Source organism: Poecilia reticulata, chromosome 21 (genome assembly GCF_904066995.2).
Source record: "Poecilia reticulata chromosome 21, P_reticulata-male-v2, whole genome shotgun sequence".
Lineage (NCBI taxonomy): Eukaryota > Metazoa > Chordata > Actinopteri > Cyprinodontiformes > Poeciliidae > Poecilia > Poecilia reticulata.
The window spans coordinates 12,471,031-12,496,207 of record NC_088850.1 but is presented as its reverse complement, the minus strand read 5'-3'; the positions used below and the strand labels follow the sequence as shown (position 1 = coordinate 12,496,207).

The window sequence follows — 25,177 nt, the reverse complement described above, 5'->3', positions numbered from 1 at the left end:
TTGGTAGATAGTTAAAGAACAAAGAGATAAATGAGTTCATCTGTTCCAACCAGCATACAGTTTGGATTTTGTGAAAGTGTTCAAGACCTGCCAATCAATTAATCAGCTTAACTGTAATCAATCAGTGTTGATTGATCCTATAAGTCAGGGGCTTGCATACTCTGAGTGCTAGGCTTACAGGGCAAAGGATTTAATAAACTCTAGTATTTTCAGGTTGGATACATACAGATAAAGACTCATTTGCTGCCATTAATTGTAACAGAAGCTTAAAAATAAATGTGTTTTATTCCGGTAGTATAATCTGACACTGGAAATTTTAGAAAAAAACATTTAATTTGGGTAGATTTGTTCTGTGGGGGTGGGGGATCTGATATTAAGAAATAACCAAGAAATATTCTCCCTTTTGGTCAACCATTGGTGCCTCTATTAATACCCTTCCTGTTAATACCTTTCCACACAGGACAACACTTCTGTTGTAAGATAAAAGGCTTTAGGGATCTTTGATCATTCCTCTTTCCATCATCTCCCTTGTCCAGATTGTTGTAGGATTAAAACTGGGCGACTAACAAGCCCATGGAAGAAGGCTAATTTAGCATCTGTGTTGATTAGACCGTATGTTCTGGATTATTGTCCTGTTAAAGTCACAATGGGGTGTTTTAATAGGATAACGATTCTGTTTCTACTATTGGTTCAGTTCAAAGCTCAGTGTCTGAGCTGCACAATGCGCCAGTGGTCAAGAAAGTCACCCAAAACACAACGGACAATTTGCATCCCCCATTACTGAGAGGCGCTACAAAGCTCCCTCTGGCCATAAAAACATCTATAAACATAAATTATCCCCTAAATAAGCCATCATACTCACTGGGATTTTATTTCGTTCAAGTATCAATCAAATGAATGTGTGAAATATTTAGTGTTAGATTATGCTCTGTGATAAAACATTACTTAACTTTAATACACTTTATTAGGAGTAAAGATGTGTCCATTTTTACATGATTCTAAGACTTATTTTTTAATTTAAGTTCTGACCTCTGACATTATCTATCATGGGAAGACAAGCTTGTCATTTGCTCATCATGCTCAAATTTAACTGATTGTAATGAAAAACATATCAGCAACTTTTCTCCCACTGTTCATATTTTTTCCCTTCTTAGTGGACAGATTTAGGATGTAAACAAAAAGGCCAGTGAGTGGCTGAGGGGGGAAAAAAATAAAAGCATGTGGCTGTTTGTCTTTTGGTAAACAGAGCAACAGAAAGCCTCCTTGTCTTCACACTAAACTTACTCAATTATGTCTTCATATAGAACGGCAGACAAAAACAAGCAATTAGCAGATGTAGCGGGGTGAGACATAAAGAGCCCCTGAATGAGACCTATTGATGTGCAAAGAAACTACTGTGGCTGCCGTGAGAGGGGAATCAGGGCCAGGAGAGAGAGAGGGTGACTGGACAAATTAGAAGTGACAATAAGAAAGAAAGGAAAGCATGCTGGCCTGGTTACTCACAAGATATTGTTACTGTAAAATATGAGAACATGATACTTCAATTACAAATTTCTAAAAAGGCAAGAGAATATTTTGAAATCGAAAGCTGAAATTTAAATGTTAAAATTTTGCTGTAAATAAATTTTTTGAAGTGACTTGTTTCAATACAACATTTTAATCATACATACTGGATCCTTTTGTGATTATATCCAAACTTTTCTGTACTGCTTGAACCAAAGTATGTCTTCTTTGACATAGATAGATGAATGAATTTAGCTTTGCAGAGAACACTAAATAAGGGACAGCAAAAAAGCAATAGCTTACCACCAGCTCCGAGAACATGTTATCTAGCTCGTCATATCCGGGCATCGGCAGAGACGGCTCCATGCTCTGCAGGGCAAAGTCCTCCCGCAGCTTGTAGGTGATCTCTGGGTGATCATTGCTGCTAAAACAGCAGAAGACAAAGGAGAGGCCGCCCCGGCTGCCGCCGCCCCCGCGCTTCCGGGGAGCCATGGCTATCAGCCGCGTAGCGTTGATCAGGTAGGGAGGATAGGAGGTTCCGTCTGGACCTCTTTACGGCCTCCTCCACCTTACAGTCTGGCCTCCATCAGAGCACGCTGTGGACGCAAAGAGAGGACATAGTAAGGTTTCGACCTGTATTGTTTAAATGAAGGCCTTTGCCAAAACTGACAGAAAATGTGTAAAATCATCAATGATGGAGAGAAATGCTAGAAGAAGGTATCAGAGCAAAGAGCAAAACTTGCCTGAAATGAATAAAAACAATTTTGAAAGGAGGGAAAGTGACAGATTTGTTTAGTTAAATGTGAGAATGCTGAAGGATCATGGTCACAGAAGATATCCAATAATTAAATGGGCTTAAGATGTACTATTTGATCAACACTCCGTTCAAAGGCTATAATCTTTAGTTCTCAACAGAAAATCCCCAACAACTGAATCAAAAACTCCTCATTATGACTGAGAAAACAAAGTCTTTAAGAGAGATGAAGTTCACAAATGTAAAGCCTGAATCTTTGCCTGTGGTTTTGCTTAATGGTGTAGCTTAAATCAATAAAACATGACAAAGGGCAGCTATGCTGTTTATACAATAAAGCCTAGTTATGAGGGATTTTTGAGGAGGTGACCATAATTTGCCTGGATTAGTGCATTTAAGGCTCCCTTGCCACTTTCTTCATTGTTGCCTTCGGCGTTCATTTCTGACGAGGAGGCGTCTTGCTGAGAGGTAAAGGATATTGTTTTTCAGAAGTAGAGTCAATGTTTTTACAGACCAAAACATGAACTCTAACAGCTGCATATTTAAAAAGTCTGCTGTTCTTGCTGAACAGTGGCACCGTCCGCCTGCATGTTTATGGAGGGTAAAAATACAAACATCAGCTGTCATAAATGAACAGCATTACGGAACAGGGCTGAGCAGATTCCACAAAGTTTTACTATTAAAAAATAAATAAATAAAACAAGCTCTGGAACATTTACATAGACTGCCAAATGCTAATCATTATCATGTGTTTTGAGCGGTTTGGACTTTGTGTCCCTTCTCCACTTTGAACCTTTGTAGTTTAGTTAATTTGGTACTTGAGGTTTTCGAAGGGGGAAATTTGTACAAACGACTTCAACCCCATTTCCATCATGTGTTCTTAGTCTTCTACTGTAAGGAGACATGATTATGTGACTTAATGTGACATATCAATCTGTATCAGTTCTGTATTGGTTCCTTCAGAACCTCCCATATTGGATTGAAATCAGCAGGGTCACAATGGAATCGGAAGCAAAATAAATGAAAATTGGTTGAAATGCATACTTTTTAGAAAATAATCAGCCATTAAATTGATAATAGATAAGTATTTTCTTAAATTATGGAGAAAATACTAACACAAATAAAGCACTGGCACACAGTGGTTTATGGTAATATATTTTACATGGAGATATGAGAAAATGCTAATGTGTGGGTAAGAAATGAATGAATTGGTGCCAACTCAAACTGCCTCTGAAACATACTTAGACGATAAATCTTGACTTTGTTTTCTTAAAAGGTGCTTTCAGAGTTACGTTTTATACATTAAAACGTCTTGGGGAAAAAACAAAAACAATATGCATGAAACTTTAAAGATTAATGATGATTCCTCAACATCTCCTCTCATTCCATGACGACAAGTTAGCTTTTGAACGACGCTGTTCATTTGTCATTCCTCTCAAACCTCAGATGAGCACCCTACTAAAAACGGTGAAAACAAACGACGAAACGCACAAACAGGATCTCTGACCTGCTGGTTGCTTTTAAATTCATGACACATCTCCACTGTCTGGAAACACAGCTAGGATGTCAGCATATCATGGCAGCTTCTCTCCTCGCTGTGAAGCGAGGCGTCATAAACCGCGGAGGGAGAGCCGACTCCGACCTACAGGAATTTCTGGTTGCCTTTTCTTGGTGACCAGATTTCTGCTGAGCACAACCACATTCACCTTTTACAAAGATTTACTACACGTCAGGCTCTACATCCAGACTGTATGGATCATAAACTGTGGGACTCATTTCTAAATTTAGTCTGCTCGAGTCATGTCCTCTACTGTAATCAGGAAACTGCGGGACAGCGTACTCAAAGAGCTGAGGTAGGAGCATAGAGCTGTAGTTAGCTGTCCGAGGGGAAATTCATTTTCATTAAGGATGAATCACTTGGTCTAATCTGTAAATTGTAAATGTTGTAAATCCAAGTAGTATTGCTAAAATAATCAGAAATAGACATTAAATATCCAAGAAGTTTTTGTTTTTTTTAAATCACTAAGATAATTTACATCGAGTCTATACGAATAAAAATATCTTCAAAAGTTTTAAAGATTCAAAAACTTTATTGCAATATTCCAAAACTTCACCTTAATCTGCGAGTGGGCCGTTTTCTCATCATCACTACTTACCACAAATAATGAGACAATCTTTAATTCATGAATGTTTATAGATTATTGTAAAACCGCCACACTTCTTACACCACCTCTTACACATTACTAGATTTCTGTGTTTAGGAAATGTGGGAAAGAAAAAAAAAAGTTTTGAAAAATTGGACTTTTTCCATGCATCCATAGATTTTTCACACATAGAAAACGCTAAAGGCAAATTCCAGACATTTCCAAGCTTTTCAAGCCTGCATAAGAACCCTGCTATTTCCTCATTGCCTTGTGTTCTGCATTACCCAGACACTCTAGTCTTCCTGTCTGCAAGACTCTGTTTTAGCTCCTAGAATCCCACTTAAAAAGCAATGCTTGGTCAGCTGAGCCACAAAAACTGAGGTTACGTTGGTTACATGTATAACGCTTTACTGTACGTCTCGATGTCTGGAAGCATCGAGACGTACAGTAAGCCCTGCAAAAATTGTATCAAACCAGTAATATAGAAACTCCTGTTTTCATGTATCGGTAGCTTTATCCCCATTACTAATGAAAAAAAAGAGTAGCCCATATTTTCTAATGGGCTCTCAGCGTTCTGCCATGTCTAGTGTGTCTGGGTAAGCTAACAGCTCTGCTATAAACTGCAAAATGTCACTAAGTTTCCTTAAAAATGAAATGACTCAAAACAATCAGCTATAATGGCTAAATATGGATTTGAGGGAAAAAAAACTTTCAGTTGCTTGAAACATTTGTTTCCTCTAACTGCTATGTTGTATAAATAAATCGTAAATTGACTGTCAATAACTTAAGAGGGAGGCAATTTCATCAAATGATGTTGCAGATGAACATATAGATAAATCAGCAGAAACGCGGACAGGTTAACACCTAAATTCTGTAACTCCATACTGGTTAGATTACATGATCAAAATTCACAAAGGATTAAAACTATGATTGGATTTAATCTCCCTTTTGGTCAAGTTTCCATAGTCGTCGTCATTCTAAATGACTTCTTGTTTAGTTTTAGTCTAGCTTTCTGACTAAACATTACATTACAGTCTTATTCACCAAAATTAACCCAGCCTTGTTGACCCAGACATCGTGGAGTCTTTACAGCAGCAGCATGCAACCACATCATGGTACGTTGACTATTTCTAGTAGTTTCTTTGGTGTATAATGATTTCAGTCATTGACCAAATCAAACCAAATATCCAGGCAGTTATGTACATCCAGACTTTATTAAATGTTACAACCCATTTGAATATTTCATGTTCAAGGCTGAATAAACAAAAAAGATTTCCCACATTGTTTTTCTTTTTCGTCTTAACTGGAAACTGCATCAAGCCTTGCTTTCTGTAAATAAAAGCAAGACTCATAAAAATAACAAATTACAGTAACAGTAATAATCTGTTATATTATTTTAGCAGCACTGGGAATAATTATGGCTTAGGACACAAAGTCCTGCTTTTGCTACGTTGTAATTGGTTAAAATTAAAGATTAAATGTAACAGGACGTTTTATTAGCAACTTTGCACATGGGTACATTTAACCACTGCTCTCTGGAGGCCTACGAACTCCAAAAATAATCTCAGGTTTGTAAAGACTTTTCTAATATACACACTACTCATACTCTGCCTGCAACCAGATGACCACATGTGGGCTGAAGTACACAGCAGCTCCCTCTTTCTTACACTCTGACTAGTGTGTATTTATTTTGACACATCCTCGATGTTTCAGAATGGACTACCGGAGGTCTCAACAGCAGCTGCTTGGCTTCACACTCACCATCTATTCTGGCATGAAGGCAAGGAGATATTCAAAGCTCTCTTTGACCATATTAGTCCAAAACACAACCCATCTTTTCCATTAGCTAAAGCCTGCTGTAAGCTTTGTGTAAAGTTGTCAGCCATATTAAGCCACAGGAACTGGTACAAGGTAGGTTTAAACACACAGAGACCGTTGTAGCCGCAGAGGCTGTGTTTGTGTGCCGTCACTGTTTAACCTGGGAGACCAAAGTGCTCTGGACGTTAACGCCAGAGGTTGCCTGACAGTTGATCAAGGTTTCCAACAAAAAAACATGTTTGTTGAAGCTGGAAGACGTTCTTCTACAAACCAGGTGAGCCCTGTGACCCTGAACAACATCCACACAACCAACCTTCGACTGCCACCTGCTCCAACTGGGTGGGATCACAGTTCATCTTAGCATTTTGGCTCATGGGTTTTCAGCAAAGCTTTCTGAAACGACCACTAGCTGTCCAAGCATTACAAGTTGGCAGGACGAACAGCGTATTCCAGAAATGATCCACGTCGATAGGCATGTTTGAAATGCAAAAAGTCTGAAAGTTGACGGTGATGCCACGCAACAGCTGCATTTTCCATAATCAAGAAGAATGCTGTTTATTCCACCATAAATCAACTCTTGGACCGGGCCGCACGAGGAGTATCGTGAATGTTAGTCGGCCCCTGCTTACAGAACAATTCTTGTGCTCCTTAATTCGTGGCACATTTAACAAGACCCCGCCTGCCCATGTTCAGACAACTTCTCTGTTTGTTTGAGGGAGATTTCTGTCTTTGGATGGTTTTATTGTTTTCTTGACCATGTGGTTTGGCGGATGACCTGGCTGAGGTCCAGACTGTAAAAAGAACACCAGTGTTTGTGAATTGTGCGAGAAGCCGTGCATGGTGCCTGCACAAGAGCCCCCTATTAAAACTCTCAAAGCTGTCAGGTCGGCTGGAGGAAAGGCAGAAGTTGAGAAGAACATTGTAAACCAAACACAGACACTCACGTTACCAGACATGTGACGAGAAGAATAAGGGGCAAAAAAATCAAAGATGGCTTGACACTTTTCATAGAGCTGCCTCCCTCCAGATTTTGCCTGTTTCCCCCCCCCGATTTCATTCAGACCTTTTTTGTTTATAGACTGAATCTCCTGTTAATAACTGAAGACAAATGTTGATCTTAAGGGGATGTGCCTTCCTGTTATAAAAATAACAAGGGCTGGATTTATTTAATGCTACACGTGTCAGTGACATAAAAGGCAAAATAGCATGCGCCACAAATATCTTCATAAAACGGTTGTATATATAATACAAAGGGACTATTTAGCTGCGTCAGTGCCAGAAACAAAACATAATTAGGTTGATTTATGTTTAATTTAAAAATAGTAGAAGGTCATTTTGGGGCTGATGGTTCTTTGTGCGCATGTGGTCGACTTGACGCAGGAATTCAACCTTGGAAAGAGAACACAGTGGACAGCTGTGTATTGGAAACAGATGTGTGAAATACCTCCTTTTGAACCCAGCTGCCATCTCTCAGCAGTTTTTGACTGATTAATTTTAATTTTCTTAAACATACAACAACTTAAATCTGCTCAGATTATATCTCAAATTTATGTTGGCTGTAAATTGTTACAGATAAACAGTTCACTGTGGCTTCAGACAGAGAAAAGAAGCAGCAGAATTATCGATAATCAATAAATGTATTACACAATAGCATTGCTTTATATGTTTTTTATTTTATTTTATTTTTTTAAAGCGCAACAAAATATCTGTTATGTTCTTACAATGTTTTGAAACAATTTACCTCTGTAAAATGTTCTCGAGTGAAACAGGAATCCTTCAGATGTATTAAATAGAGATAGTACAAGTTACTGGAGATGCAGTAATAAAACAAAATAAATCTGTTTGTGGCCAGTGAATGCACCATACTTGGGTGTTGATCAGCAAATTGAAATCCAGGGTCCAAACCTAGATTTAGTGCAAAAATCCAGACTTTTCCAGATTCAACTTTCCAGAGTTCACATCCCTTCATGCTCATTTAAAAAAATAAAACACCGTACTTTACCATGAATTTATGGTAAATATTTACACAGAGGAAAAGCATTTTAAGGAGATAAAGAACACAACCTTTTGGCAATAAGAAGAAAACTTATTTTCTTTAATACTTAACCTGAGTTTGAAAAATGCTGAAATTAAATTCCAGATTTGATGAAATTGCTTAAGAACTCTGCAAGTCAGTGAAAGTGCAGATATAAAAGAAGCAATTTAAGAAAAAAATTGTTCAAGCTGTGAAAAAACGAGAGAGAGCAAGATTTTTGGCAGATAAAGTGGAGATTAATGGATATGCTCTTATGGAACATGCTAGACTTGATTATGTTCGCTAGCCTTTGGAAATCTCAGAGTTAAAGTAAGGATACACATTCTCAAAGGAAAACAAAAGGAGACTTGGATATTTATAATGCTAATAACACCAACAGCATTAATTGCTACTATCTGACACTAAAGACAGTTTAAAATGTCAACTCTCCAATCATTTTGTCTTTGTTTTAAAGTCACACAGCCGTTACACCCACACCCACATTATGTATGAGATCACTTTTACTCATAATATAAATAATTAATGACCGTTTATGGCAGGAAGGGTGGGATAAATATATTTTCATTGTTGCTTTTATTTTAATCCCTTTAAAGTTTCCATATTTATACTTTCTATACTGTGAGTTCTTGAAACCAAAGTCAAATTCCTAGTTTTTGCACGCAATCTTGCCCAATAAATTCTGATTTAAGACCTTAGAATTGGCAAAAATAAGGATAGACAAGCAGAAACCCTACAAAAACTTTACAAAAATTCTGTTTGCTGAATCTCTGTAGGGATAAGCTTCCCACACCCAACCTCAGATTATAATTTAGAGGGTCTGAATGAAAACTGCAACTTGTTGTTGGAAGGGATAAAGATCGGATCATGCCATAACCCATTGAAAATATCCTTTCTATAATCACAGATTGTCCATATGCAGAAAAATTAAACCAATATAATTTTACAGTTGAAGCTGTGTTACAAGACAAACCAGGAAGGTATTTGGAGCCTCGGTTATTAACCTGAGCTCTGATGAGTCATATACATTTTATGAACATATCACCAAAGCAGAAAAACAACAATAGACATTGAATATAGCTGCCCTTAACTCCCAAATGTACATTTCAAACCCTCAAAGTGCTCTGTGCATTTTATACATGAAAAGCAAACTGATGTCCCTACGATAAATAAAAAATATGGTGTTTTTAATGCCACATGTTGCCCATTTGTTCAGCACACCTGGTTCACATGCAATTATGTATTCCGCCAATTAGTTAATGGTGCGCAGAGAACACAATGTGTGAACAAAGGCAGACCTGGATACTCTGAACCATCACATGGTTCAGACGCCGGAAGGTTATCAGATTAAAATCAATCACATCTCTGTGATAGCCGAGTTGGCAGGATTGTCCGATCAACAGTGGCGCAGTTTGCCTCCGACAGCAAGGTGCTACTGTGCATTTGAATTACACGATTGTTTGTTGAAATGTGGCTGTGGCATAGCCTCTGGAGCATTAATGTCACATGGCTGAGGGAGCTGGCAGGGCTCTCAGATTACAGGATTAACACACAGGGATGCAGTATGAGTCAAGAAGGGGGATACCAGCACAGGAGTAGACAAAGGAAGCATTTCTTCTAACAATGGACACATTTTGACGACATGGTGGAGGGTTAGAAAAGTTCTACTTATTCGGGACTTTGAAGTGTTACAAAGTTAGTCTGAGCCAAAACTAACCGTAAGGTCGCAGTATTCTGCACCATAAAATAAGTTTCAGTACAACTTTCAGAGGGAAGAACAAATGCTGCCAAGACAATCATGAGACTCAATATAACAGATTAAAGTTTGAAATTGAGATGAATATGATTTTTGCACTCTGTCTCCATTAAAAAGACAAGTCTGGCGTTTCAAAAATAGTAAATTCTATTAGCCCTCTTACATAAGGGTAATCCAATTTTTACTCCATCTTTCCTCATTACAGAAACCTCATGATCTTTACACATCTCCTCAGCGCACAGAAACATGATCACAGGTTGGATGAGATCTGCTGCAAACAAGCCTGTTTCCAGCAGCCACAGGTAAAAAGTTATCTCCAAACAGGAAGAGGTGGGAGATAAAGACCTAGAAGCAAGCTAACCAGCTCCAGAAGATTTATGTCACAAATGAGTGCTGAAGCAACAAACTTTCACAATCAGAGCTATTGACATATTTTACCTATAGTAGAAAGCAGCATTAGTTCATCAACAAAGGACATATTTGTTGCCTTGGAAATGCAGAACATCTGAGTCTACTGAACTTTTAATCCATAAGGAGAAGTATTAAAATGGTAGCTTCCTCATTCACATTATAAATAACATCTACATAAAAACATTTCATTTGTTACTTCCGATAAATGTAGCCTAACGGACAAAAATCTGTGTTAAAAAAAAAAGGCAGGCCAGTGTAAAATGTAGGGAGGACAGAGATTAAAATGCAGGTTAAAAGGCTGCTGCTTTTTTCACAGACAAGGTTGTCAAACCAGTTGTGCAGAGAGACGATCCAAAGCCCCCCACCCATGTCGGCATTCTTCCAGAGGTCAGACCTTCAAGTGGAGGTTACATTTGGAGCAAAAAAAGAAAATAGTTGAAACAGAGTTCTTCACCGTCTTATCTGGATGCTACTATTAGGGGGTTGTTTTAGATGATCAAGGAAAAAACAATTTATAAAGATGCACACAAGATGACTTAAGAGTAGGACAATGTTGAGCACCAATACAGATCCACTGGCAATGTATTTTCAGTTTTCTGGTAGATGGCACCAGATTTTTTTTAAGATGTCCTTGTGTTTCAAAGAGTCCAGATGCCATGGACTTCAACAACATATATGAGCTCTTGGAACAATAAATGGCTCACAGCAACACAGGTCATCTAGTGTACTTTATAGTGGCCATGATTGCTTTTTCCAAATATTCACTTTACCAAATGTACATTTTCCTTACTCGGTAGAGTTTAGTAAGCTCCACGTATTTACCTTTGTGTTGTTCTGACAAATAGCATGTAGACAACTTTTAATGATTGTTATGCAGATTTGGTGACCTCTCAAATGTGCCAAACTTCCTACTTCAGGGAAGCAGGAAGTTCATAAAACTGGCTAAGTTTTACAGCATAAATTAGAAATGTTTCTGGCACATTTATTTTATATGAAGAGTTTGGTGGTAACTGGAATTTAGCTAAAAGCAATCATCAAATTAAGGGTTGAACTTTTCTAAATGTTCCAGATATGAAGCCGGAATAACAGATGGATCAATTTTAAGGCTTTTCCCGCAATTTATGGTGCCAATAAATGTGGGTAGTACAGTGTAATATATCTCCTAGACGACCAGCATTAAGAGAACTTATAATATATTATTATCTGGAAAATGTGTGCTTCTGTCATCAATAGAAATGACTGACTTCATCGTGAAGCAGACGTGAATGAAAGGAAAGAGGAAAACTTGATGAAAGATCAGAACAAACAGTGGATGAGTCTGTGTATAGATTACAGACTTTGAAAAACTGAGATAAGTAAACCAACAACAGCTAACATCTCAATCTCTTTCTGCGGAGGGAACAGTAAACACTACTGTGTGCACAGCTGCGCATAGTCAAACATTACAAACAAATCTATTCCTCATTAATAAAATATGCAACCCGGCAGATCGTCAATAAAAGAGCAGGAGGAGCATTGCAATATTTCCTATGAAACCCCAAGAGGCAGGATGAGTTTTAAAAAAAAATCCCTGCCTCTTCCTCAGTTGCTATGGTAACCGGAGCAGTGGGGGACCGGTGCAAGCTGGGTGGGTGATTTAATGTAAGCCCCTTTCCAATGCACATTACCCTCCTTTTTAATCTCTTCTGGATGCTTATAGGGGAAGAAAATAGGATTGCCCCTCTAATTCAGCAGACAAAAACAAGTAACAGCACCATTAAGGATTACAGGGTAAAAAAATCCTGCTTCATCACTCTGAGGCACCGCACAATCCCACTGAATCACAAAGACTGGCTGTCAGTCCCTTTGTGATACGTGTGATGTGGAGTACACGCAGCCTCCCTCCTGGGAGCAAAACCGGAGAAGTGTGGGCAGGAGCTGGAAATGAGAGGGGAGGACGAGTGGACCTGTCTCCGCTCAAGGTGACTTTCTCTCTCTCTCTCTCTCTCTCATTGACCTGATTTTTTCCACCCCACCCATCCCCAGTCATGGAAAAAGGAAAAAAAAAAAGTATGCCATCCTCCCTCTCTTTGACACTCACTTGATGCTGATAATGGGAGAGAAAGCTGGTGGGAGGCAGCCGCCGGTACATGAGTGCACATACTTCTACCACCACCTCACCCCATCGCCAGAGCAGCCTTGTCATTACGGGGCATTCCCTGCGTGCACGGCACAACTCTCCCACCGAGAAATGTGCCCAGGGCCCTCACAGGAGTGCCGTGTCATCCTCCCCCTCTTCTCTCCGGTTACTACGGCAACACCGCTCCCAGCACCAGCACCTCTCAATTAGACAGACATGACACAATCACCTACGTATCGGTAAGAGGAATCCAGCTGACGCTCTGGTGGTGGCCGGTGTGGGTGATAAATCAAACCAGCAGCCACAACTCCTCTTAGGCACACTCACAGACTGATAGCCTGTAACTATCTGCTGGTCACATGCAGTCTGCGCACACATTCCAGTCAGCAGATAGCCGGCTTCTGCTCCGGCTCTCCGTTTCCTTGCATTCATTTGATTATAGGGTATAAGAGATAGATTTATAGGGCTCGTCTTACCCCGTCCTGGAGAGAGTTTGCCTCTGGTGTGCTCTGGGCATTCCCTTTATATCCTGAGCTCACTGCAGCATCCAGCTCTCTGCAGGGTTGACATAAATAAAACTTGTACGCAGCACACAGAAGAGCATATCCTTGAACAAGGTGTGTAATCCACGCAGGTTCAAAGTCATCGGTAATAAGCGCTCTTCAAGAAGCTGCCAAAAAATAATATATATATAAATAAAATATATATATACACGTGCAAAACAAAAAATAAAAAAATCAATCAAAATGAAAATCCTAAATAGATGGGGGATGGTTTTCTCTGTCAACTAGGGGGCAAATAGGATAAACCTGCCATAAAAGACGGCAACGATTTGAGATCTTGCAAAAACAGCCAGCTGGCCAGCGAGAACTTCTTAGGAGATCTTCTCCCTCCCCAGCCTCCTTTTCCACTCCCTTTCTCTGCAGAATGCTTTGGGGGCAAAGGGGACAGGCACAGATGTTACTGGCTTCAAGCCACACCCCTTTTCAACACTCCCAGTTCTAATAGGATGCAGCCGAGCAGTGGCCGCCGCCCAGCTCGCTACCTCCCTCCCCCACCTTTAGACGGGGCTTTGGGTAGCTTGTTTAGTGAAGTCTTGTTTGGAAAGCTGCGAGATGAGAACAAGACTAAGGTGTAAAACCTGCAGCGCAAATGTGGGTACGAACTGGAAACGCACAAGCAGCGATGAAAGGCTGAGGAAGAAAAGGAGCGCAATAATAAAGAAAAGCTGCTATTATTCTCTACCTTGACATCCTTCTGGTCCCAAAAACACATTTTTTGTGCATAAAATCCACATGATCACAAAATTGCAGCACATTTGTGACAGCGAAAATAATCAGAGGCTTTTTTTGTTTTTTTTTTAAATCTAAGCAATTCCTGACACTCCCACATGATTTACAGCACACAGATCTCAGCTAATTGCTGACTAAGAAAAATCCAGCAGAAACTGCAAAAAACTGTATTTCCACTGTAACATGTTGGTCATTCCTTCATGTATCTTTTCCAACGCAAGACCTTTAGCTAAGTCATCAGCACTAATTACTACTTACTCATCTTTTCTCATGCAGTAGGAGGAAAGATAATCAGACAGGTCCTCATAAAAGAACAGCCGTTGTCTATATGATTCAGGCCATAAATGTCTCCTGCCAGCTGTTGGGAAAAGTTATGTCATCCATCATTCAGTCACCTATTTTTTATATTAAAAGATGGATCAAGCATTGCTACAGAACACATATGCTACAACATGACTTAAAACGGGATGCCGTATCACTAATTACCATCAACCTATTTTTGTAACTTTAATAAAAACACATTTTCGATACAAAAAAAAAGAGCTTTCAGAGCCTAGCTTATGGAAACTGCAACATGGAAGCCAGTCACAGAGAGAGACTGGCAATTGTTTGAAACAAAGACATAAAAAAAACTTTTTTTTCCTGCTCTTTCAAATGATTTTCCTGCTCATTTGTCCACAATAAGCCGCAACAGTGGCAGTTTTTGGTTAGGATCTGTGTCAAACAATTCCAGCCACCACAGAAAAAGCTATAGTTTGAATTTTTTTAATTCAAAGGAGAAACAACATGTTGTTGTGGTAGTTGAAGTAAATAATGTTATGACAGCTACATTATTGCAGTGCTGATAAATCACCAAGAACAAAACAAGACTGATGATATGTTGAGATGCTTCCTTTCACCGCTAATTTGTTTTAAACAATAACTCCATACCTCACTGATTCAAGTATTCTGATAACATAAGTTATTGGGAGAAAAGGGAAAGCTGATGCCTATCTACCAGGATTTGACATTTTTCAATTTGACATGGTCAAAAACAGCCATTTACCAAATTTATTTATTTACAGCCACATTTATGAATCAATGCCCAAGTTTCGTCCTCCAGATTCAACATCATTCTTCTGCGACTTTTACACTTTTTCAGCTTTGGACATGGAATGAAAGTGTTGTGAAGTACAACAACTGAAGAGAAAAATGGATAAAAAATTCTGATATGAGAAGCTATGATCTGAATTACTTATTAATGTCACTTTCCACATTTCCAGGTTGCTAAAAGTTCAAAATCTCACAGCAGCTGCATTTCCCCACCACTTGGAGATGCCTGCTCATGGCATTGCCTTCATCTTCAAGACGTCTGAAGCATTTCCAAGTCACGCATTGAAGTTGGCTGGTACAATTTTGCACCTGCTGGGGAAAAAATAAAACGCGGCAAATTTTCCTGTTTAATCTGGTACCTTTGATCCATGCAGCCGAGCCCGTGTGAAACAGTTTATCTCTGCTGCGCTGGTATAACAGACATCATTGGCAAGCCGAGCCGGTGCAGTCATGAATGGATAACAGTGGAAGCTGCACAGTCCTGGACAGCTGCCTCTGAAAAGAATGGCATGCAGCTGGAATAACAGACAGGACCTGTTCCCATGGAGGACTTCTGTTCTGGTGGGACGTTTCTCCTCTGTCAGTAAAGAGCCACCACTCATGTTTTGCTGACCTCCTGCTCACCTGGTACACCAGCAGATGGGCGCACACTGAGGGTGATGACAGTTTCCACGGCTACTAATATTGTCCTACATTTGTGTGCAGTATTAATTTGAAGTTAAAACAACAGGAGCATATCTGAACAAACTAGCTGACATTATTGGTTTTATCCTGGATAAAATGTCAAACCTCAACACTTCTGAATATTTTTCCCCATCACACAGTTTTTAAAAGAGAGTTGCAGATCGTTTGTGATCTTTTACAAGCTGGAGTTGTAGTCGTCAAGCTTGATTGACAAAATGCATGACAACCTCCAGCTTGAGGCATAATAGGACAGAAACTGAAGTAAGAAAAAGTTCTTTATTTAAAATTCCTGGTAGTGATTAAAGACAAGCTAAAGCATTTCTAATAAGGCGAGAATGATGCATGATTTTGTAAATTATGATAATTTAATGCAAAGTTGGCACTTTTAATGGACTTTCAATGCAACTTTGCAATAAAAGTGTCATTATTTACTGAGTGACACTTCATGACAACAGTCATAAACATTCATAAAGACTTCTTTATGTTCATGACAGATGTTATGTCATGATTTTGACAGTGTCATGTTAGTCTTATGCACACCCCTTCAAATAAAGTGTTACTGAAAGTAGACTGTAATTTGATGTTGATTGGGGGTTTCTGAAAAATTCAGATATAATAAAATGTTTCCTAACAATGTTGTTGCAGTGATTAATAGTTTGTATCATTATTCCTCTACATCTTTAAAGTCAGAATTTCAGACTTTTTCCAAACACAAACAACCAAAGGTTTCAATCTCAAAAAGGGGTTTTCCACCCTTTTTTTTTAAGTTCACTGTGAATTTACAGCAGATATTTCAACAGAAGACAGACTTTGAATATGGAATATACATTAGTGGATGGAAATAAAACAATTTTTTGAGAGCCAATTTATTTTTTACATTTGTCAATACCTAAAAAATGCTTAAATCAAATCTCACACTTTTCCTGGGAAGATAGGAGCCCCATATTTTTTTTTATTAAAAAAACAAACAAGTAAGACTTGTTGGAATTTAAAGCAAAAAATACAACATAAATAAAAAAGAAAATTAAAACCTAGCACCACAAAATATATTTATTGTGATCTAGCTTGTGATCAACTTCCCCCCAAAAAATCTAAATAAAGTGCCAAAAACTGAAATGAAGGGGAAGGATATTGCGAAAGGCAATAGCACTGCACAGTATCCACACGTTTCTGTATGGGTGGGGCTGTATCTATAAATTCCAACCACGCAGCCCTTCCCTTGAAGGAGACCCCATCATTGACAAATTAAATGCCAGGATTGGCGAGGGTCCCTCTGGTCTTTACCCACCCTTCAGAAAGCTTGTAATTACCCTCTGAATCAGGTCCATCCCTGAAGGCCCACACAACTCTCTGCATCCGCTCAAGTGCAGCCAAGCAAGTGTAAACAAGAAAAGGTAGTCCAATATCTGATAATAGCACTTTATGGGTCAGAAATTCGGAAAGAGAGAGAGAGCTGGGGTGTGAAAGAAAACAACCAAGCAAGAAAATATGTTTCTAAGTGGATGCAGCCAACAAGGCAAGTTATGTTAAGGGAATTCTGTTAAAGGCAGGGAGGAGTGTTTTCAATTTATACGTCATGACTAAAGTGTCTACAATTACACTGTCACTTATCTCACCGAGCACTGTGTTTAACATAGCATTTATGTAATGTCTTAATGCAAAAAAGATGAGTGTTGTAAAGAGGTAGAAGTGGACCTCAAGTCCAAAAAGACCTTATATAAGAGTAGTTCCAATACTGTTATTGGTATTGGGATGTGACGTTTTAGTAAATAGGAAGTAAGAATCTGCATAACGGAAGATCCATTTGATCCAATATGGGCACTGAAACAAGCCAAAGCTTCAGATTCTACGATCCTGATAGCTGTTATTGAGCTGGTTGATTTTGCTGTAAAGGTTTGAGCTTACAGTCAAACCTATTGCAGTAAAGTAATAAACTTACAGTAAATGAATAGACGTTTATAAATTAGTAGATGCATTTGGCAGAATCATGAAAAATCTGTTTATTGGCCTACAAGCAAAACAGTATTGGTGGTAAGAAACTAACCCTGAACACACCTTTACCACTATAAGATATGGTGGTAGCAGTATTATGCTGCGGGGATGTTTCTTCAACAGGGACAGAAAATCTGGTCAGAGTTAATGGGAATTTTTATTGAAGTAGATAAAGGACAGTCCTGGAAGAAAACCTTTTATAGAGGCGAAAGGCTTGAGACTTGGATGGAGGTTGACTAACACTGAACATTCAGAGCCAGAGCTACAATGGAAGTGGTTTTGATCAAAGCGTGTTTTGTGGTAGGATGGTCTAGGAGAAATCTAGGTCTAAATACAATTTAAAAAATCTGTGGCACGGCTTGGACATAATGATCACTGATGCTCTCCTTTTAGTTTGACTTGAGCTGTTTTGCAGAGAGGATTGGATAAATATTCCAATCTATAGATGTGCAAATAATGTAGAAACATACCCCAAAAAGACTTGGAGCCATATCACTAGATTGTGGTGGTTCAATAAAGCATTAATTCAGGAGAGATGAAGACAAGTGCACACCACACTTTTCAAATATGTGACTTTGTTCTTTGTAAATGTAAAATCCAGAAAAAGAAAAACTTTGACCCTTAGGCTGTGAGAAACTGATTTGTTAACATGTGCTTATGCAACAACAAAACAGAAAACAACACTAAATGTTGAAGTAAAAGTAGTCATTTCTGGATCAGAAAACAACTGTATCAGCAAAGGAATCTCAAAAACTGATTCAGAGCTTCTCCATCTATTACCAACATAAGGATATTTAACTACGCAACTATAAATATATCAACTTTTCAAATGAGTCTGGTATATTCTGGACTAAAGGGCTTGGTAAAACAAATTGAAGGCTGTGGCGGAAAAATATGACAACATTAAGCAGCTGCAGAGAAACTGCTTATGGCAGACTGACAGAGTTTGGGGGTTAAAAGGCAGAGAGATTAACTTGCTGATCTGTCCAGATGTAGGCCAGCAGTGAGAAACTGGTGGTTAGGGTTTTCACAAATAGAGAAGCATGAAGCAAGTACTAGAGAGGAGCTAGGATACATACACACAAACAAAATCAAATAGAGTAGTGTTAATCCAATATAATCCAATCAGTGCTCAGTCTGCTCTGATGGTGAAGACAGCTTCAAAGTGTTGTTCGGCTATTAGCTACTGACACACAAAGGTGATCAGAGAGTTCATCCACCAGACTAGATCTAAGTGAACGGGGTTTGAGGCCTCATCTGGCCTCATCTTACTCAGCCAACACAGATGCAAAACTGGCTCTTGGCCAGCTGGATTTATGACAGAAGCAAAGTCCTGTGTGAAACAAAGCTGTCATAAAGTGTATCGCAAGGTGTCTGGAATACAATCTGCTTATCTGTGGTCATAATCTCAGCAGAACAAAGAAACAACATGGAAACAGAAGATGAAACACTTTGCTAACACTGAGCATTGCAAAGGAAAACTTAAACCAAAACATGCACAGCAGAAAAAAAAAAAAAAAGGATGTTTGCGGGAGTTTAACAAGGACACCTGGTGTTTAACAGGATTAACCTGGCAGCTTCTGCCCTGCGGCGTCTCAGCAATCAGCTGCAAAACGCAAACGTTAGAAACAAACAACTCTGTGCTCAGAGCAGCTGTATGCTGCAGTATAATATATGAATTACATTCTAAATGCTCAAGGTACAGTTTGATAGAACATTACCCTTTTCAAATGGCTATTTGTACGGTTGCATAAGATTGAGAAAAACCTCACAAAACATTTTAAAGTGGGTAGTATTGCTGTAAAAGTACACTTTTCTTCTCTTTTTTATTTTCAAAGCAAATAAATATTAATATCAGAAGTATCCAGAGTAAATACAAAATGTGGATTTCATTAATTTAGAGAAAAAGCAATGCAAATCAACCATCCCTGTTAAGAGAAAAATAAATGTGTCACTTGTTATATGATAAATCAACTTATTAACTAAATCATTATCTTCAGTTTCATTGGTAACGCCCCAGCCTTGTTGCTGCCAGAACTATAGAAACATTTCACTTAAACAGAACCTGTTTGACAACATGAAGTTGGCTAAAAGGCCTAATGTAGTAACAGATCATGCCCCAAGAAGAAAAAAAATAAAAATCCAGAACAGATGAGAAACCAAGTCACTGACATCTATTAGTCTGGAAAGGGTTAAAAAGCCATGTCTAAGGCTCCAGTAAGCCATAGTGAGAGGCATTATAAACATATGGAGAAAGCATAAGGAGTGGCCAGCCAACCAAAATTACTTCAAGGACTGAGTCAGGAGGTCAAAGAAGAACCCGGAACAACATCTAAAGCACTGCAGCGCTCATTTGCTTCTGTTTCAAATTATGGTCGTGTTCCAAAACCAAAACCACTGCCAAGAAAAGCAAGCAACAGGTCTATCTCACATTAGCCAGAAAACATCTTGATGAGCACCAAACCTTTTGGGAAAATAGGTTTGGTGCTCATCATGCTCCAAACCTTTCTAGGTTCTGAAGCTTTGCTGCTCGATGGCGAAAGTCACGTTGCTCAGGTTCGCTCGTGATTCAGCAGGTGGTCAATGATGCAAAGCAAACCAGAATGTCCTGCTCTGACCTGTTAAAGACAAGATGAAAGTTTTGGACAGGGCATAGTCCTAGTAAAGTCTGGACTTAAGTTAAAGTTAATGTGTTAAAGAAACTCTAAAATTGCTAAAATTGAGCAATTTTGCAATGACTGGGCCAGTATTCCTCCACATCTATGGAAAAAACCCCAACAGCACCAAGTATTCACTTAGATCATCTTTACATGGTAATAAAGTTCATTAGATGATGTGAAATATTTATTAATACATACAAGTACAAAGAGAAGAAATGAATAAGCAGATAAATACGCTTTCACAACACGCCTCATAAGGAACATGATGCTCCAGACGTAGATACTGTCGTCAGACTGCATTGGTGCTATAATAGTTACGCCAAAGGAATGCTAATCACACAGATATGATGAAGTGTGGGAACCGGTTTCTTTTACCAGCAGCTTAAAGCCGAGTTCAAGGAACCCAAAGCATCTGGAGGATGAACTCACAGATAAGGAGAAAACATTTTGTACATGAAAAATGCTCAGTTTAAGGAAGAGTGAAAAGAGCAACTGAAGTCTGAAAGTAAAGCAATGAGTTTGGACTCTATAACAGGCAACAATCTGCCTAACAAAGACCTCTTTTTTATAAAACAATTACCAATTATTCTAATTCATTTAAAATGAGCATGACTACCATCAGTCGTTGTTAAAGGAAATTAAATTAGCTAGCAAATATACCAACAAGTCAATGTAAGCGATAAACAACCGAAAAGAATAGTGATCGAAAACATCCAATTATACACATTTTGATGCCAAAAACAATAAAGATGTGACTGATTTCTATTGAAAACAAGATCTCGAGTTCATGTAAATCAATTATACATTTGAGATGATCAAGTTATGACTGAAGACAGGCAGAAGGACATAGGCTAGACATATTTTCCATGCATTGCTCTTATAAGTGAACTACAAGTTAGAACATGAGTCCAACTTTCTGCAGGGTGCGGTAACAATTTTAAGCATGCCATGGTCTGGCACAGGCTGTTTTGGAATATGATATCCATCTGCTTATCAGAGCCAGATACACACAGTTAGCTTTGTGTACAGAGAAGGCACGTGTTGGCGTCAGACCTAATCTAGTCAAACGAAACAATAAAAAAGAAAAAAGAAAAATTATGCATGGCATAATTTGAAAACCCACATGATGTTTTGATTATAAATCCATCCTGGAGGCTTACAATTAGACAACTTAGATTTGTGTGGTAATCACAGGAGCTTCATCTAATGCTCATATTTAAATAAGATCCAGATTTCAGATCAGATGAAATGTGCATCCCGAGAAGTTCCAGGAGTCCGACTCAGATGTTGTACCTCCCGAGACACATTGTGATTGTAGAAGTTTAACGTGAAATGTGTAGTTTTGTCAAAAGATCTGCTATCTGTTAAACATTTCATGCAAATAATCAAGGTGTGTTGCTGCGTGTGGCATCATTGACCCTTTGAAATGTTGAACACGCGTCAGCTATGAGTAATTTAGCTGCCATTACCAGAACTTCAAGTAGCAGCCTGAACAGATTGAATGTGCTGTCAAGCAAAATGCTGGCAGCCAACCAGCTGGAAGCTTTCCTTCAAAAACAATAAATGTCTGAAAAAAAAAAAAAGACAGACAGACAGACAGCAGCTCACAGGCCCACAGGGAAAAGTCCAACTTTCCAATATTTCTGCTGCAGAACTTACCAGCTATTATATGACCTAGACAAAGGGGCACAGGAGGCGAGCATGGAGTGAAACATGAATCCCTCCAGACCTATTAAACCTCCTCCCTTCCTCTAAAAGCAAACTCTTGGTTAAGGGACTCCCCCTCACACGTGCACACACAGGACCCTCATGCGCCCTTTGTTTGAACGGCCTCCACTGATGCACTCTTTCCACATCTTGTAGCTGAGCCTCCAACAGGATTAGTTTTGATCCTCATTGTCATGATAAGCTAAGGTTTACCTCATTTCGTCCCGACTGCCAAGAGCAAGAGAGAAGTCATTTTCCAACCTAAACAGCTAAAAACCTCTTACCAAACAAGTGACCAGTTAATTAAGCAAATAAAACTGCACATGCAGAAAACAATTAACTGATCCAAATACTTAAGGCTGAACCACAACAAAAGTATAAATGGATCCTCTGTTACATGACAGACTAACAGCTTGAGGCAATTAGTCCAAATAACAGGCCTCAGAAGAGGAGAGACCAGCACCCAAAATAGAATCGTCACTCCATATTGTGGTAAACCATGAGCCACTGATGAGATTTAATGTGGTAGGATGAGATCGGTCATAAAATCTGTGCGACTTCCTGGTTTTGTCACAACAAAACGAGACACGAGGAAGAGTCAGTGAGTCATTTCTCTGCTTGTCTACCTAAGCAGTTCGTGTTTTATTACATACATATTACAAGTAAGGTGGGTTTTAACTAAAAAGGAAACTATAGTACCTAGAAAAATATAAATTAAACATTTCAATATTTGCATTTTTTTTGTTAAAGAGCACCACAAAACTCAGCATAATTGATGTTCTCCCTGTAAGTTGTAACAAAATAGTTATAGATGAGACGGAGAGCTTCAACTTTCCAGTGTTGTGGCAGATCTTGACTGCAATCCCACGGCATGATGCTGCCATCAAGTCTGACCTCATTTCACCAGAGCCCCTTCTTTCACATGTTTGCTGTGCCTCCTACATCGCTTGTGGGAAATTGAAAACAGGGTAGCTTAATGACTCCCCCCCCCATGATCCCACTGGAAAAAGAGCAAAGGGGGTTCAATACTAACGCAGGCCACATTTTGTTGATTTCAAAACTAGTCACAAATAAGCACCATTGTGAGTTGGTCTACTAGATGGTTCTGCAACCTTTACAACCCAGAGCAATTTCTGCCACCAGTCCAGCTAAATAAGACTGGTTAAGAGCCACAGATATTACATGACTTTTTAAAAAATTACAACTCATTTATTAGATATTTATCTGATTTTTTGATAAATATCTAATAAAGAGGATTTGTTCTGATTTTTAAAGAACAATCATTTTATTCCTATGTTTAGCTTTGAAAAAATATTACTTTTCTAAAAGATGATGGCTAAATTTTCTTATATGGGATGTTGATATTTGCACACAATGTCCAGCATAACAACACACAGATCTAAATAAATATGACTGGAACGTTTAGCGTCATGTGCGGAAGCTAAATGCAATTATTCCAGGAAAAGAAACTGAAAAACATCTTAGTTTATAAACTATTTGTAAAGTTCAGTTGTTTCTTTATCTGTCAAAGTTTTAAAGAGCAATTGTGGAAGATCCAAAGAGCCACTTGTGGCTCTGCAGCCACAGGTTGCAGACCCCTGGTCAATCACATAAAATCCCAAATTAAAAAAGTTGAAAAGTTGTGCAAAAATTTTGAAAGGCTCCATCTCTCTGCATGCATTGCAAGTAGCACAACTGGTACTGCCAGTACTCTCGTGGGTATGGCTACAACAAGTTCAGATTGCTCAAAATAAAATCAGATAGGTCACCCAGTTCTAGATATAAAGCCAGAAGGCAAGGCAGTAGATCGAGGATCTTCATGGTGGAGAGGAAGCTAAACTGAGGAGCTGCACAAACAGGAACTGGGACGGAGTCTAAAACCCTGACATACTTAATAACTGCAGGTGTTATAAGAGCACGGAGGATGATGCAAACGTTGGCATCAACACCGACAATGACATCAGGTTTGTATTCATCCAACACTCAATGACAGCATATCAAGTCTAACAGCATAACATCTGCTTCGAATGTGTTTCTTGTGTTATTAAGGATGTGGCTCACAAGCATTAAGATGCATTTTCAAAGTTAAAACTGGGTAGAGGACTTCCCATGAAGAATCCATTACTGTGACCTATGAAGTCACTCAGGCTAAAACACATTAATGAAACATCTGCCAGCACCGAGTGGCTTCGCCGGGCACTGTGTGTGTGTTGCCTTTTCACCTCTCAACAATCCGGAGGGTCAAGAGTCAACAGTCTCAAAGAAGGACAACCAGTGTGCGGTTGCTCTGTGGGCTTCTAAACTAACCCACAGATGGATTTGTTAATTATAGTTTATTGTGAAAAAGGTTGTGTAAAATTATTACTTAATTTTAAAAGGAAACTGTTAAAAGAAGCAGTAATTTTATAAATGCAAAACACTTTGTGATTATCTAAATAAATGTCATTTTTTGGATTTTTTTTTCTTAGAAAGTCATTTCAAGGAAAACCTTTAAATCACCAGGAGAAAAAATGAAGAAATTCCTGGAGTAAAATAGTTTGTTTTGAGTAGTAAGCCACCCGGATTGGGGCATGCCTCGTCTTGTGATCTGTTTACTTTGTAAAATAGGAATAGGAACTGATTATAATATATTTCATTTTTTCCTTAACTGCATAACTATCTTTTTACTAAAAAGAAAAGAAAAAAAATCACAAATACATATGCCACTCTTTTATCTTGTTAGTGGAAATTGTTTTTTTTGTTGTTTTCTTTACAATAAATAGTCAAATTTTCAGTATTTTTGTCATCAAATAGAATTAGAATTCCTTTATTGTCATTGTACAAGGCACAACATTTTTTTGAAAATAGCAGCTCTTGAAACTCGTTTAACGGTGTTAAACATGTCCGAACCACCTCAAAGCAAAAATGTTGCTAGTGCATTCCGTGTTTCCATAAGTTATGCCCACCCAGCCTCAGCAATCCTCCAAATATGAGGCTGGGTCTTGGGTGTGGCCAACAATGGCTGTCTAGAAAACAGCTGCCCCAATAACCAGAACAAGTGCAAAGGCAGGGCAGACTGGGGGGGTAGGGTGTGGTATGGCAGGGGGTACCATGGTGACAGAGCAGGCCTAAACGGAGATGGGATGCTAAATGACGCCATTGTCTGGCCCAAGTGAAGCACACCGCGCAAAGAATGGCACATTCAAACAGTCATATAGGCCTATTGTTGTGACGGGC

General features: G+C 38.8%; 1 protein-coding gene across 3 annotated transcripts in view; it reads right to left on the bottom strand.

The window, feature by feature from the left end:
* The window catches only part of daam1b (dishevelled associated activator of morphogenesis 1b), a 49,447-nt gene that overhangs the window by 20,133 nt on the left and 4,137 nt on the right, over nt 1-25,177 (bottom strand). The window contains exons 1-2 of one of the 3 annotated variants that reach the window (XM_008397856.2): nt 13,011-13,471; nt 1,807-2,099 (exon numbers count right to left, since the gene is read on the bottom strand). In XM_008397856.2, the coding sequence (XP_008396078.1) occupies nt 1,807-1,995 (189 nt within the window). In that variant the 5' untranslated portion in view covers nt 1,996-2,099; nt 13,011-13,471. Of the gene's footprint in view, nt 1-1,806; nt 2,100-13,010; nt 13,472-25,177 lie in introns of those variants that run through there. The other 2 variants (XM_008397854.2, XM_008397855.3) reach the window with 2 other exon arrangements.